This window comes from Channa argus, chromosome 3 (genome assembly GCF_033026475.1).
Source record: "Channa argus isolate prfri chromosome 3, Channa argus male v1.0, whole genome shotgun sequence".
NCBI lineage: Eukaryota > Metazoa > Chordata > Actinopteri > Anabantiformes > Channidae > Channa > Channa argus.
This window is the reverse complement of record NC_090199.1, coordinates 21851219-21866597: the sequence shown is the minus strand read 5'-3', so window position 1 is coordinate 21866597 and position 15379 is coordinate 21851219. Positions and strand designations below refer to the sequence as shown.

Here is a 15379-nt window from a genome sequence, read left to right as displayed (position 1 = left end):
ACCTGCCTAAAGGTTTTCCCGGCGGACTAAGCGCCCTTTTGTGAATTATTTCCTCCCACTGGTTAAGTAGTGTCATTGTTGCCACTGTACTAGATTGCTTTACTCACAAACAATGAGCAAAAGGGGTTTTTCACCCTGCAATTACTGATGAAAACTAGTAAGTAGAGTAAGTAAAGTTAACTCCTGCACATGAGTTTTATAAGGTGTTACTGTCTAAATAAAGGTTTTAGTTATTACCAATTTAAATAATCTAGTAATGTAACACTATAACATAAACAAGAAATGAAACAATCCAAACTTTTCCTGTACTTTTCACTGAGTCTTGTCAGTGTATAACACACCACATAAACAAGTAATGTCTTTCTTTGACTGTAAATATAGTGTAAATATAGGGATGAAGCCACACGATCCACACCTGTGACTCTGCTCAGTGTTGCTCCTCCTCCTTACTACTGCATTACGGTGAGCTTTCTCTTGTGGTTTCCTCAGTACCTCTCAAGCACCAGTGGTGAAAGCAGTGCCGTGCCCTGTTGGCCTCCTCATTCAGGTAAGAAACAACATACTTGGAAAAGCCCAGATTTAGAATAAAGATAAACAATACTTGCCTATTACAGTATTGGTTCTGAGAATCAGTCAAGCATTGGCTCTGCAGACTGTCAAAAATAGTAAATTAAAGTAGCAATTTGTGTTAAAAGCAATGTAAACATCAGTATGTAAATGTATGTTTTCTATTTTGTGGTGAGGTTAAACACTCACTAAACTTCATTTAATGCTGGATTTTGTGTTTTTGGTTTTAATGTGTGTATCAGTTAAATGTAGCTTTGCCCTGTCACATGTAAAAACAGAAGTTAATTTCAGGAGTTGTTAAATTGTAATCATAATCTATTATTATTTTTATGCTAGTCTCTAAACATGATCATAATCTGTATCTTCAATCACGCGCAGGTTTTAACAGAGCAAATAATGCCTGGAGTTCTGAATGGAGCAGTAACTGGGAGTGTAGATTTAACTAGATTTAAAAACAGGTTGAGCAAGATTTGCCATCTTGCTCAGCTACATTTCTTTTCTTTTTTTTTATTTCCTTTTACCAGCCATGAGCTTTGCTTGCTTCATCTTTCTTTTTCTAATATCGAGGGTGGTCACAAGAGCTCAGCGCAGCTTAAGGAAAATGCAAACAAATAAAAGCCCTGGCCACATTTAGAAAAAAACGCTAACACAATAATATCAAACACAGATAAACTACTGTGTGAAACATGTTTCACATTTCCAAGAAATGCACTGCCAATATGGAAAATACAAACACTAAAAGAGACATTATTTGTTTTTGCAACAGAAATGTACAGGACATGTTAAAAAGCCGAGAGGACTGAAACTATTTCAATAAGCGATGTTTTTAAAGCTTTGAAACAGCAGAGAGACAAAGAAAATAAACATCACACCTTTGATTGATGAGATTAAAAATGGCTCACTTTCATGGCTTACGGGGATAATTGATGGAACTGTGTTTGCACTTGTGTCATTTGCATTGCCTAATGCCACGTACACCAAGTCATTTTTCCTTCATTTGCTTGTGCTTTGAGTATCACCTTGTGTATTTTGACCTCTCGCTGCACCTAGAGAATTGGTTGTAAATTTGCATGCACAGAGATGTGAATCAACACCTTCTTCTCACCTTTCTTAGGAGTGTTTACGTTTTACTGCACAGTTATCACATATTGGTTTGTCAAACACTAACCTGAATCCTATCAGCCAGCCCTGACCTACTTATAAGCACTAACTAGTAACATGCAAGTTGACCTATAACAGTGGCTTTTGGTCACATGAGCAAAGTGTCTTACATTAACTGGTATTTACATTCAAGCAGAATAAAATGCCACAAAACCTGCTCGCTTGGGTACAAATGCCAGAGAGATGATGTGTTAACAGCTGGTCTTTCATTGTTTCAAATTGCTTTACATGTTTATTAGCAAGTTTACACCTGTGAGCGAGAAAAAAAATGGTATGAAAATAGGTGAAACAGGTTCCAGGTTTCTATCTGTGGTCATGATTAAACAACATTATCACCTCCTTCACTGCTTGCCTTCTTTGAGAGTGTATTTAGAGATATGTTTGCATTTCAAGACATAGTTCTCTGTTTTGGCAACATTTCTGGTCCATTACACAGATATCATGGAAAAAGGTCAGGGACCTCCTCCAGGAATGCAATTCGCACAGATGCCGGCACCACCATACCCTGGTCCAGAACAAACAGCGGGAATGTACCCTTCCCCAGCTCAGCCTGGTAAAATATCAGAGGGATTTCACATTACTTGCTTTTTTCCCTCATAAATTCAATTTAGTTTTTTTTTTTAAATTTAGAAAACTCCTTTCATTTTAATCCATCTGCTAGGAGCCTTGTGTTGTGTTTTCCTCTTTAAGCCATGTGTCTTATTCTTATTTTCAGTTCAACACCCTGTTTACCAGTACACCTCACCACAACAGCCACATGTCTTGCAACCTGGTAAGTGTGTGTCTCCAACTATCTCTGACAAACAAACATCAAATTTGTTTAGTAATGAAAAAAAAAACAGCAAGAAGTCTTTGTGATTTTGGTGGCTCTGAGTAAATGAGGATTGTTGGACTAGTGGAGAGGGGTCTTTAGTCCAGTGTTTTTTCTGCTTACAGTGAACCAGGTGGTGGTCGTGCAGCAGTTGCCGACTGATGCTCCTGGACAGATGATGTGTCCTTCCTGCCGAAACTCTGTCGTCACTTCAATCCAGTACAAAAATGGCCTGCTCACTTGGCTGATCTGTGGTATACTGGGATTTTTCCTGTGAGTAGAGATCCTAACTCACACACACAAACACACACTTTGTTGTTTGTATAGATATCATTGTATAGGTATCAGTATCATTCTGACTTTATTGCAATGCTCCATACCAGGTGCTGGCCTTGCTGTTGGATCCCATTCTGTGTGGATTCTACCAAAGATGTAGAGCATATTTGTCCTGTATGTAACTCTATCCTGTCCGTCCATAAACGCATGTGAAACAGTACTGTCAACTCACGCTGTCACTCAGGGCTAACGGTCTGCCAAAGTAATAACAAAAGACAAGGCAGCAATGACTAAATAAACATGTGTACAGGGGCCAAACCTCTCTATCCAAATGTCAGACGTCATCTTGAACCCTGTGCTTACTTTTATGAAATAACATATGGTACCAGCATTGCTCTAATGTAAATATGTGGAGTTTGAAGATCCCATTTTTCTTCTGTTATCTGATGATTTGAAATGTGCAATTATGTTGTAAAATTGTAATGTAAAATATATTTGTTTAATTATATTAGTCATGTTTTCCTTTATTGTCCTGTCTCTTTGTAATATACCAAGGTGTTCAATTTTCTTTCAACTAAATTATTATGTGGATTAAATTCAGATGGAATGTTTCATTTCTTTTTAATTGATAAAAATATTTTAACATCAATAAATTTGTGAACCAAGAGTCAAGATTTGGACTTGTAGGCAAACAACATTCTACAGCCTTTGGAAAATACATATTGACATAAAACACTGTAAAATACAATGAATAGTTGTGTCATGCATAACAAGTTACGTCGTTCAATTTAGCCTTTTAATTAAGCCCTTTACTGCAATAAAAAAGCACGTCATTGAGTGTACAATGGGATAAATGTGAATGAATACATCTCCAGTTAAGTAACTTTGAAAAATACATTTATTCTCTTAGGAAACCATGAAGCAAACTGCTACTACGCATTCATCGGTTATTTGATCTGTATCAGTATACTATTTAAACTGCAGAAACTCTGTAAATATAAGAATATTAATTAAATAAAGAATTTTCAACGTCAAGCAGACAAAAAAGCTTCGGTGATCACTCATGTATTGGTGTCAACATCTCTAAACAGAAGGCTTAGGGAGAGCAAAATTATAGGTGGTAGCACTGTCAGTGAGTGGCCTTTGAAGTCACGTAAGTGTCATGAGACTATAAATCATATGGCATCCGCATTGATATCAGATATGCTGGCAAAGAAGGCTTTGTAAGACCTATTCAGTAGAACAGTCTGATTAGAGTAGGTAATAAAAGCATATAATGCAGGGCTGTTTCATAGCAGACATTTTGAAAAGTCATAATAGGGAAAGGAAAGCTGTATTCAGCATTAATGACGATAGCTTTCATACGTATCATTGTCATTGTTTGCCTTGTGCGTTATTGTTTGATGGTTTGGCTCAATATTTAAATGGGGCAGAGCTGTCAATAATGCATTAGCTCTGCTTTTCCTGCAAGTCAAATGCTGTCAAAAAGACTGTGAACAATGCAGACGTTTTCTCTGGTATATGCTGCATCCGCACTGCTCCCACTGTAGTGCACTAAAAACTACCTGGTGCTCAACATGCTCAAGACTGTTGAGATGATTTCCAAAAGACCCCCCCTCTCAAAACCTGCACTCACTATATCCACCAACCCTGGGTCAACAGTGGAAACCTCTCCCACACATTTCCCAAGAGTTGGGAGAAGTGGAGAAATGGAACAATAACATCGACCACATTCCTTAGAAAGGCTCAGGAGAGGATGTACTTGGATGTACAGCTGAAGCATGTCAAACTAGCACAGGAGTTGCTGATCCAATTCTACTCTGCTGTCACTGAGTTGGTCATGTGCTCCTCTGTCACAGTCTGGTTTTGGTGCTGCCACCAAACAGGACAAGATCACACTGCAGCGGAATGATTAGTGCTCCTCAGGATGTGTGAACATCTAGATCCACCCTGTGCACTTCAACTCCGCCCCACAGACCTCTGTCTGGCAAAACCACCAGACACCAGAGCAGTTTCACTCCTCAGGCCATCACACTCATTTAAAGCTGACCTCATACTGCTACATTGCTGTATCTATGCTGTACTGTCCCCTACATGAATCCCTACACTCCAACACAGGGATTAAACATGAACATACTGCACCTTAAGTACTGCTACACACAGCACAACAGGGTTTGCCTTTGTGTTATTGATACCAGTTAGTATGTATTATCCTAGAGAGCTACCGATGATCTGAAGCAAAATTATTGTATGGATCAGAATGCTGATTCTATTCTATGCTATTCTGTTTAGGAGAGTTAAGGCCATGGTTCAACACGTTTCAAAACATTTGGTGGCTGTGCGTTTGTTGATTTGCAATTTCCCCATTTGAAAGGAAAAAAAAGCAAAACAAGTTGATCGATGAGTGAAAAATTTGGGGTTCAAAATGGCTCCTTAAGTAATAGTAGGGCCATAAAAATATTTTATTATTAAAATAATAGGAAGGAAGAGCATGAAAAAAAACAACCTGTAGTTCTTCAATTAGACAGCAGGTAGAGCCAGTGGACTGGGTTACAACAGTCTTAGTCTCCAAAACTGCTGTTTTACTGTATCTATGTTTTAGTCTTCATAAGCTGTTTAAAGCAGATGTTAAAGAGACATTTGTCCCAATTCAGCCAGCTGCAAACACATGTCCCTGTGATGACAAATCATACTCTGTGGTGACTTAATGACTGAAGTCCTAGCGCATCCTCATGGCTAAGCGGGAAAAATAAACCTCCAGCAGTGACTGTTTTAATTGTCTAAGTGAGAAGGAAGACAACTGTACATTCAGTCCAACGAGGTTTCCCCTGCAGACTCCCTCTGTGCCCTCTGTGTGTGACCTGGACATGTCCTGTGGAGTGATGTGGGGTAAAGCTGGGATTATTGGCTGGGCCATAATTATCAAAGTCCTGTTGGACTGTGACTATAGTAACTGCTGGATTACCGAGATTAGGATTGATGAGTTACTCAGCGCTTCTCTGTCCCTCTCTGTCCGCTTTTCTCTCACACAATAAGAAAACGAACAGCACATAGTTACAGGCTACTGATAACTATTGATTAATCTGCTGCTTGATATCTTGAAACGTTTTCACCAAAATGTTTAAAAATAGTACAAAATAATAGTTTTCTGTTGACATAACAGAGGTATTAACATTGACCTGCAGCTTTCGCAGTTAAGAGTATTCCAGGACACGACTCTCCACGAAAAGCAAATTGATGTTTTTTTACTTGAGTGTTTGTGTAAAAAAATAACTGGGATATAGTTATAGATAGTTTTTATGCTAAGCTAAGCTAGCTGGCTCTTAGCTTTAGCTTCTCCTTTAGTGTAGGACCTGCTAATCGAACCACCCTTTAAGCGGGATCAGGTGTGCTCTCCTTTACTCACACCTGGTCGTCCTCTGTTTGGCCCCTGTCTGCCCCTGAGGTCACTAATGTCTGCCAGCATCAGTTTCTCACACTGATCCAAATGGACATGATTGGCTGTTCCTTGTTACTGTTTTTCTTACGTTATCGCCCCTTCAGCTTCACAAGAAGCCAACTCCAGGTGAGGAGATTAGGCTGAATCATGTCTTCAAGACTATTACATAATACCCTACTAGGTTGGCCACGTGGCTCACCTGTGTTTGGAGTCTGCCCTTCCCAGTCTAAAGCCCATCTTCACTCTGCAACACACAGCATCCACAGATATCCTATTGCTTTAGAGACATCTGATTGTTTTGGTCCAATCTGGTGATCAAAGAGGAATCTCCCACAGCTCTGGATGTGAGGAAGAATTGTACAAGGGGTATGAAGAAGACATGAGAGTCTGAAGTCAGGAAATAACACTGAGATGTGCAAACGAGTGACTAATACTGGATTGGCCGCGCATTGCCATACTTACAAGTTATATGCTGTACTAACTTCCTATTCTCTTCCTGTTTAGACAGGTGGACCAGCGAATCATCCTCCCCATGTGTGGGGGAAGAGAGGTGAAGCTGGGATTACATTTGTGTTGACACCTCCACAGATTGAGCGTGAAGCAGCGAGAGAGAAACAGACGTGCAGACAGAATGAACAGAAAGAGGAGGACGGAGGGAGCGAGAAAGAGGCAGAGACAGTGAGAGAGAAGAATGAAAGAGAATGAAAGAGAGACAGAAGATATATTTGACCATGTGGGTGTGTGAAGTATCAAGGCATGCATCATAATTGTCGATTCTTCTCTGAGCTGCTGGACGTGTCATTGCAGCAGCAGGACATTATTGGTCTCACAAAGTGTGTTATTTGGTTCTTTAAAACAGTGGGAGCTGGGAGCACTGAGAGCGTCACAAGAGACATTTTCACAGACAAAATGGAAACCCTTTTGTTTCTGCTGCCTTAAGGGTTTCATCAACTGGGATTATAAAAATACTTTAACTAGTTAAAATGATGCAGGCTGGAAAAATCACGCCTCTTCGTTGTTAATAATCAAGGACATAAGTCAAGAATTTGTCTAAGGTGAGTTTCAAAAGGTTTTAAATGAAGAAAAATAATTGTGTTAATGCTGTTCGCTTTTAATATGTTAATGCTGTATACATGTGTTTGTCTCTTTGTGACTGTGGTCTTACATCGACAGTAAAGATGATATTTTATTAAAGTGACAGACAGTCTGCTGATGCTGTTTGTGGCATAAAACATGGCATTAGGGTAAAGGTTAAATTTTATGGTCATGCTGGGACGGGAAATACACTGTGTCAATTAGGGTCGTCATCACAAAGTCCTCACATGTAAGTATAAACGTTCTGTGTGCGTGTGTGTGTGCGTATTTGTGCATTTCTCTGTGCTTTTGGGTACTGAAACCCGACTTCTCAAAAGCCCAGTATGCGATGTACTCAGCCCACGCTGTTTCCCGTTCCCATGGAAACCATTGCCAAGTGCTAAAAGCAGTCCTGTTCGTTGTTGCCAGTGCCTGAGTGTGTGCTTGTGTTTGTGTGTGTCTGAAAGGGACAGAATCACATTAATCTATGATATGTAACAAATTATGTATATTGCATTTGTAAAGATGCTATATAGACTAACATAATTTATGCCTGCATTCACCTCTTTGCCTCTTTTCTCTCTGGAGGTTTTTCAAAATATCATTGCTCTTATTTATCTCTCTCAGGCTTTACCTCTCATTCTCCTCTTACTCCCCTCATCCCTACATTTGTTTCTTTCTCTCTGTTTGTAAGATGGCAGTCAGCCTTATCATTATCTGCCTCCTGTCACTGATTGGCTACGGCTCATCCCATCCTTCTCCTCCTCCTCGGGGATGCAGCATGAATGTGGACCCCACTTACAGAGTGCTGTGTGACCTGGAGTCAGTCTGGGGTGTGGTTCTGGAGGCCGTGGCCTGCAGTGGTGGCGTCACCTCCCTGGTCCTCGCAGTGCTTCTGCTAGTCAAGCTGCGGACCATTTCTGACTCCGCCAGGTGTTCCAGCGTGGGGCCTCTTCTTCTGCTCCTAGGGACGCTTCTTGGGATTTTCTGCATCTCCCTGGCATTCCTGGTGGGGAAGAACCAGGCACTCTGTGTGGTCCGCAGGGCCTTCTGGGGTCCCCTCTTTGCCCTCTGCTTCTCCAGCTTGCTAGTGCAGGGTGTGAGGCTAAGGAGGCTGGTGGCTGGCAAGACGAGCCCATCGGGCAGCTCTCTGGCAGCACTCGGCCTGGCCTTGGCCTTAGTTCAGGGAATCATCTCTGCCGAATGGGTCCTGTTGACTGTAGTCAGGGAGGGTCATCCGGCCTGTGAATATCCACCTTTGGACTTTGCCTTGACCTGCAGCTACACCCTGGGGCTGCTCCTTATAGCCATGGGCCTTTCTCTGGGGGTGGTGTTGTGTGGAGGAGAGCTGGGTGCAGAAGGTGGAGGTGGCAGTGAAGAAGATAGAGAGGGAGAGAGTGAAAAACGAAGATGGAAGTGTAATGCTGTCTGGCTCTTCCTGTCCAGTCTAGCATCAGCACTGCTGTGGGTGGCTTGGTTGGGTTTTTATCTTTATGGCAGCCAGGCACTGAGGGGAAAGGGAAAAGGGGAAAAGTTGGGAGGAAAGAAGGACGTGAAGGTGCTGGATGAGCCTGCCCTGGCGGTGGCCCTGGTCATTCAAGGCTGGATCCTACTGCTGTTCCACGCTATTCCAGAGGTGCACCTGTGTCTCCGGAAACTTCCACAATCCAGCACGCAAGATTTTTTCGACACCAGTCACACGTCCCCTCCTCCACATTTTGGAGATGAGCTCCCTGCACACTCTCACCGACCCTTCCCGGAAAACCAGGGCTTCTCTATGGAGGAGCACAGTGCAAGTAGGTTTACGTAATATTTGTAATATGTGTCCTTGTAGATCTTGCACTTTGTATGACAAAGACAAATAATCTGTTTTGACCTGGGCTGAATTCTGCCTTCAGTTTAGAAGTCATTAGGTCTTATTTTCAACAAAATACGTCTGGCATCTACATGTTTTACAGCAAATTATAGGAGTACTGTTGCTAGGAAACTGACAACAAAAATACATGTGTTTTTTTAGAGACAGCGTCACTAACTTTGTTTTTTCAATATCACGAGAAGCACTTAAAACGCTGTAGACAACAATCTTTCATTGGATCTGACATTTTATATCAATACTGCAATCGATAATTACTTTTGATATAAATCTAAATAACACGTAAATAAAACTTCTGTATGTTTTTAATAGAAATGTGCTCCACACCTTATCTTAAACTTCTAAAAGTTTTTGAGTGAGGCTCGCACTGCTGACTGGTCTGAGAAGTTTAGTAGAATTCCTATTTATTTAAATTTCATAACTATGACTATGGGCAGCACAGTGGTGGGGTAGTTAGAAGGGCCTTGTCACAGATGGAAGGTCCCTGGTTTGACTCTGTTGTCTGCTGCCTCTCAGTTTGGTATGGTCTCAGTATGTTCTTCCTGTGTGGGTTTCCTCCCACAGTTCAAAGACATGCATGTTAGGTTAATTTGTGACTTTAAATTGCATAAAGCTGTGAGTGGGAATGGTTGCATATTGCTGCTGTCTTACAGCTGGGATAAGTTCCAGCACCCATGCACTAAGTTGTAAAGATAAGAAATGGAACTATGGCTGGATTGATGTGCCTCGAGCTGACAGTGTGCAACATTTTAGCTCGAGTTGCTAATGTAGCAAAATTACTCAAATGACAAATACAAAAAAACCCAAACATTAACATGTCGGCATAAGTTCATTCAAATTAAATCAATGGACTCAATTAGATATTTTAAATAAATTAAATAAAATGTTTAAAATAGGTTAATTTCATTTGTATGGACCAGATCAGCCTGCTGCAGCATTAAGTGGTGTTTCTGTAAAACAGGATTCTGTAAGTGACAAGAGGAGGAGTAAAATCTATATTGAAATATTATAGTTTATTCATTTATCTAACTCATAGATTTGTATAATCTGTTTGTGATGTCCGTGGATGCAGTGATTGATTCTGTACACACTGAGTCAAAACATAACAGTACATTTGTAGCCCACCCCTGACTGTGAGTAGTTTTTCACAGTGAGTAGGCGAATTTACTGGACTCAGACGTAGGACCTAGTTTCAGTGCTAAAATACTCTGTGAATTACTTCCAGTAAAGCTTCCTGACATGTACCAAGCATTGCATAAATAAGAAAAAGTGACGTGATGTGAGTCTTTTATAGATTCATAACAGCTTCAGGTAAAGTAAAATCACCTGAACTATTTATCTATTAAACAAATGCTTTAAACTTGAGAAGCCATTAATGACTAACATATTACGATACAACCATAAGTGCCATGTCGCTTTGTTTACGGCAAGACTGGCTGATTTCTAGCTACTGCCCCCAATCCAAAATCCAATTATACCTGATTATCAGGAGGGCTGTGCTGGGAGATTTATGAGTAATTTCTGTCAGATTGCTCTCCATATTTATTTGATGCCAAATGCAAAGATGCAGCGCTAAACCTTGAGAAACCAGGACAAACAAAGACTGGAGGCAGTGGCAGGAGAGAATAACAAAGAGGTATATGCAAGGTAGCAGGGTCCAACAGCTTGATTTGCTGTCTATTATACAGCTGACTAAAAAGGAGATAATGGATACAGAGAGGAAAATCAAGTAACATGGGTATAGTTACAGTCTATATAAGTCTATATAAGGAATCTGCAAGTAATGCATTAATATATGGATAGAAATAATGGGCAGAGCTATTAAAATAAGAGTCACTTGTAATTTTCCTTTAAAATCAAATGTGTAAAAGTAAAATGAATACAATCCTTTTCATGCAAATGCCAAATGAACTTAATTAGCATTAAAATGGACTCACTGTAACGCACAGAGAAGTTTTACAGTGGCTATTGTTAGCAAACACTAGATAGATTACACAGTGCAGAGACCAGAGTGGTTGCAGGTGGAAATTAGTTTGGCTAAAGAAACGTAGCCTCTGTCCAAAATAGTTCTGTGTATAATACATACTGCACTGTGTGTACATTTCTGTCAAATATTCCTACACCTGAAAACAGAAAAAGTGTTTCCTGCATGTACACTACAGCTTTCTATATTTCATAGACACAAAAATGAACAGTTATGCAACACTACAGCTGCCAATGATGACAAAAATGGACGGATGACTCGCAAGTGCCCACAATCTTAATTTAAAGCTTACAGCAGAATAAACTCATCAGTGCACTGTAACATTTCCTGGGTTAAAATTCACGCAGTGTTGGGGACATAGTGCCAACATGGATTTAATTTACCTAGTGAGTTGTGTCATTTATACATCTCCACTGGGTCACTGCGTATGAGTGCGTATGAGTAAACATGGGAGTGACACGGACGTAGCCTCGCCTAAATGGCCCCCACATTTCCACCCACCTGAAACCTCTGCTTAGGTTTCAGAGCGATGACGGAAATAGAGTAGCAAAGTGGGAGATGGCACTGGATTAGGATGTCTTCTTCCTCTTTTGCATTTCCATTTAAATTTTTTGTTTCAGAAATCTCTTCAGTGTTGTTAAGAGGGAAATCTCCACAATATCACAATAACATTTAGATGGGCAGGGGGAGGCCCAAAATAGTTCAATGATGATAGCAATAGTAGCAATAACAATGTGCCACTTAGAGGCAACAGTAAATGTGGGAGTCAATACATGGCTGAATTCACCCATAATGTATGCAGACATTAAAGAAGAATTATTTTAGGCTGCAGATTGTTCTGTTAGTTTTCTCAACGCTGTAATCTTCCACCTACTCTAACTAACGTACGTCACAGTGTTTGGCTGATTGGCTTAAATACCAAGATGCACCTTGGGATTGGTGGTTAACTTGTACCTTGATGTTTTTACGTCTACAGGCTTGTCATCTTGAGGTTTAATGAAAAAAACAAGATATATTTCTAGCACAGTGTCAAATTTTCATGCTGATCCAAGGCGTAGAGGTGCTTCAGCTAAGTGTTGAGTGGAACCAGTGAAATATCTTCCCCCACTTTGCAACACTGTAATGGAAGGTCATCAAACTCCATGCACCTAAATGCAGGTGTAATTTAAGTTGCTCTGTACAACTTACAGTAGCTGTCAACTAAGCACCATCTGTAAGCACCTACACAGTCCTGAAAAGATGACTAATCAACCATAATAATTAAAATCACCTGTGTGGGTTCACTATGGGTGCAAAGGGCATCTGAGTTACCGAGTGCTGTGAAAATTATACAGCGGAAGCTGGATACAGAATACAGAAAATACAGAAAATGTAAGACTTGTTTATGTAACACCTGTAACATGTGTGTCTCTGTGTGTGTGTTGTGTTGCGTGGTCTGTCAGCTCTTCGAAGTGGAACATACCACAGCAGCCATGGGAGTGTGCGTCCTGGCATTGCCTTCAGGGGCCACGTCTACCAACCCACTGAGATGGCCCTGGTTATGAACGGTGGCACAGTAAGTATGGGGTCATTAACCTACTCTTACTTACTCATTAACTTACTTACTCTAGTTATTCACTGCTTGTTTGTCCCCTGTAGATGCCCACAGCCCCAATTAACTACACCGGGAGACGGTTATGGTAACAGGGGCCACATGTGAAGAGGATATCATGCTGCAACGCTTGTGAATGATATAATTTCCTATTTCCTTAAAAGAAATAGCAAATAATAACAGCATCATATAAATCACTAAATTGATTTGATAGAAGCCAGAAATGTTTATTTTAAATGTGTTAAAAAACTGTAATAGTGTTTTTAATGGCATATTCTCTAGTGTCTTTTTATTGGCAGACTGGACACAAAATCACAAGAGAGGGAAGAGAAAATGACACAGCTTCAAGAGTTTAAGATTATCGAGAGTTTATCACAGAGTCAGGGTTTTTGCAGTGAATTGTTATGATAAGTACTGACTGGCATAAATGTACTATGTAAATACCCTGGCAAGGAGTGTATGAGGAGAGCAAATGTTAGTATACTGTATGTAGAGAGAATATAGGGAAAGTAGGGACAATAAAGAATGACTTGAATGTAGTGACATTTTGCCAGAACAGCTCTAAATGAATGTTGTTACAGTACTTACTGATGCCTATTCATCTAAGCTGCCTGCTTCATAAAACTCCTTATTCCCTCTGTTTTTAAAATGGAAACAACCCCTTAGGATGTTTACGTAAATTACCTGCATACACCCACAAAGCTTGCTTGGCCTTTGTATTTCACACCGAAAACCCAAAGGACTCTTGTCGTGTTTTTTCTCTCCACATCTCCATTCTGTTATCAGTGCTATTGGAGACTTTGGCACATTTAACCATGTTTATTGATGAATGCTATGTATTTAATAAAACCTGCTGGTTTGTAAAGGATTATCAGCAGCTTTTAAGGGTAAAAGCTGGGGCTACAGCTCATGGATAACTAGTTTTTAAAAAGCATATCATTAAAAGCCATTTAAATACTGCAATATCTGTGGTGCAGTATAGGATTTACTCTAGGAGGTTGTGATTTTGCACTTTATCAGCGCTGAACGTGTCTGGGCATTGTGATATTTGAGATGTATAATCATTTGAGATGCATGTAAAAGCATAGTTTTAAAGAAATGTATTTTGTCAAAATTCATGTATTTTAAGTGTTTTCTAGAATTTTGATATACACATGGAAGAGAAAGAATGAAATGAATTTGACAAAACTGTCTCAAGCACTCAAAAAACAAAAATGGACATTTAAACACAATGGCAACTGAGAAAACCCTATCTGCTGTGGAAGACCATGTAATACAACTGAAAGCTCCTGAATACTGTTAGACTCTTTGATTATCCACTTTCAGTTCGTTTTCACTCTTGTTTGCCCACCTTATTTTATATTCAACATGAATTTGAGCATTACATACACCAGGATCCCTTTAAATTTCTAACTCCATCGAATACAGAGAAAACATTCTGTCATCCATCACTGTGAGTTTAATTGAATGTTTCTGTGAAACTGCAAAGTTTGGCTCAGAGTCCACAATTTTTAGTTAACAGCTATTCAAATACACTGGCATTTGGCCTCTGTGACATGAAGAAAACTTTAACTTTAAAGAAAACACTTCAAATGACTAGACAGTCCAATCTACCAAGCTGAATAATATCCAAGACACGTTATTCAGTTTATGTACAATACAAAGAACAGTCACCATGTTCAAAATTCCTCTACTCACTTCACTAAATAACACTGTTCCCAACTTTGCTTTTGTGTACAGGTGTGTGCTCTAATATTGTACAATGAAAATAGTATCATTGCTGGATTTTTATGACATAACCCTATATAACTGACCTTTAATCATGTAAATTATACATGTGAAAGATCACTGGTATTTTACTTTTGAGATGCTCTTATGATGATCACTGTTTTATGACAGCGTAACATGCATGTCTGTAATGTGATTTGCACAAAGTGACTAATACATCAGTGCACATTTTATGTTAATTTCTGTGTGGTCTTTTTTTACTTTCCTTCTGCCTTCTGTCATTTTTGGTACACTAATGAAAACTCCTCTTTACTGTAGATGACTGTAACTCCATAGTCATAGAGAGAGGGTCATTCTACACATAGCTTCTAATATAAACTGGTCTAGAAGAACAATGTAGTATTGTATAACATGTAATGCTAATATAATAATGTGCTTCATGCCTGTCATCATTTATTATTGGCAGTAATCACCGGGTAGCTCTTTCTATCAAAAATAGACAGGAAAAAGCTGTACTTTCATTGTTGGAGTGCTTTAAAAGTAACCTGTGATTTATTTAAGTAATGGTACCTTAAATGCATGGGCTGCTAGAGGTTGTGGGTGGAGGTTAGGACTACAACCATTTCTGTTTGCTGTAGCTTGCAGCTGGGGCTGTGGGTGGCTTCTTACAAGTCCAACTGCAAACTGAAGGCTGTAGGTAAAAGTTAAAGTAAATGGATGTCATGTACAGCTGTAGTAAGGGTGCTGGGATTGCAGATGGCTGTCAGTGGGAGTAGGCAGTGGCAGAATAAAAGCTGGCCTCTAGTCAAAAGCTGGGGATGTGGGTGGTGTGGACATGTTAGGTGGAGAGTGATATTAAAGCTCTATGGTAAGTG

The 15379-nt window shown here is 39.9% G+C and overlaps 2 protein-coding genes across 2 annotated transcripts; both read left to right on the top strand.

Annotated features, from left to right (window-relative positions):
- The first annotated feature begins 447 nt into the window (after positions 1-447).
- LOC137124422 (LITAF domain-containing protein-like) lies at positions 448-3482 on the top strand. The gene is made up of 5 exons (XM_067499332.1): positions 448-547; positions 2165-2281; positions 2444-2500; positions 2665-2812; positions 2923-3482. Exons 2-5 carry the CDS (start codon positions 2170-2172, stop codon positions 3026-3028), a joined length of 423 nt encoding a protein of 140 aa, XP_067355433.1. The 5' UTR covers positions 448-547; positions 2165-2169; the 3' UTR covers positions 3029-3482.
- Positions 3483-6605: 3123 nt separating this feature from the next.
- Positions 6606-14743, top strand: gprc5bb (G protein-coupled receptor, class C, group 5, member Bb). The gene is made up of 4 exons (XM_067499027.1): positions 6606-7309; positions 8023-9124; positions 12628-12740; positions 12824-14743. Exons 2-4 carry the CDS (start codon positions 8023-8025, stop codon positions 12866-12868), a joined length of 1260 nt encoding a protein of 419 aa, XP_067355128.1. The 5' UTR covers positions 6606-7309; the 3' UTR covers positions 12869-14743.
- The last annotated feature ends 636 nt before the right edge of the window (positions 14744-15379 follow it).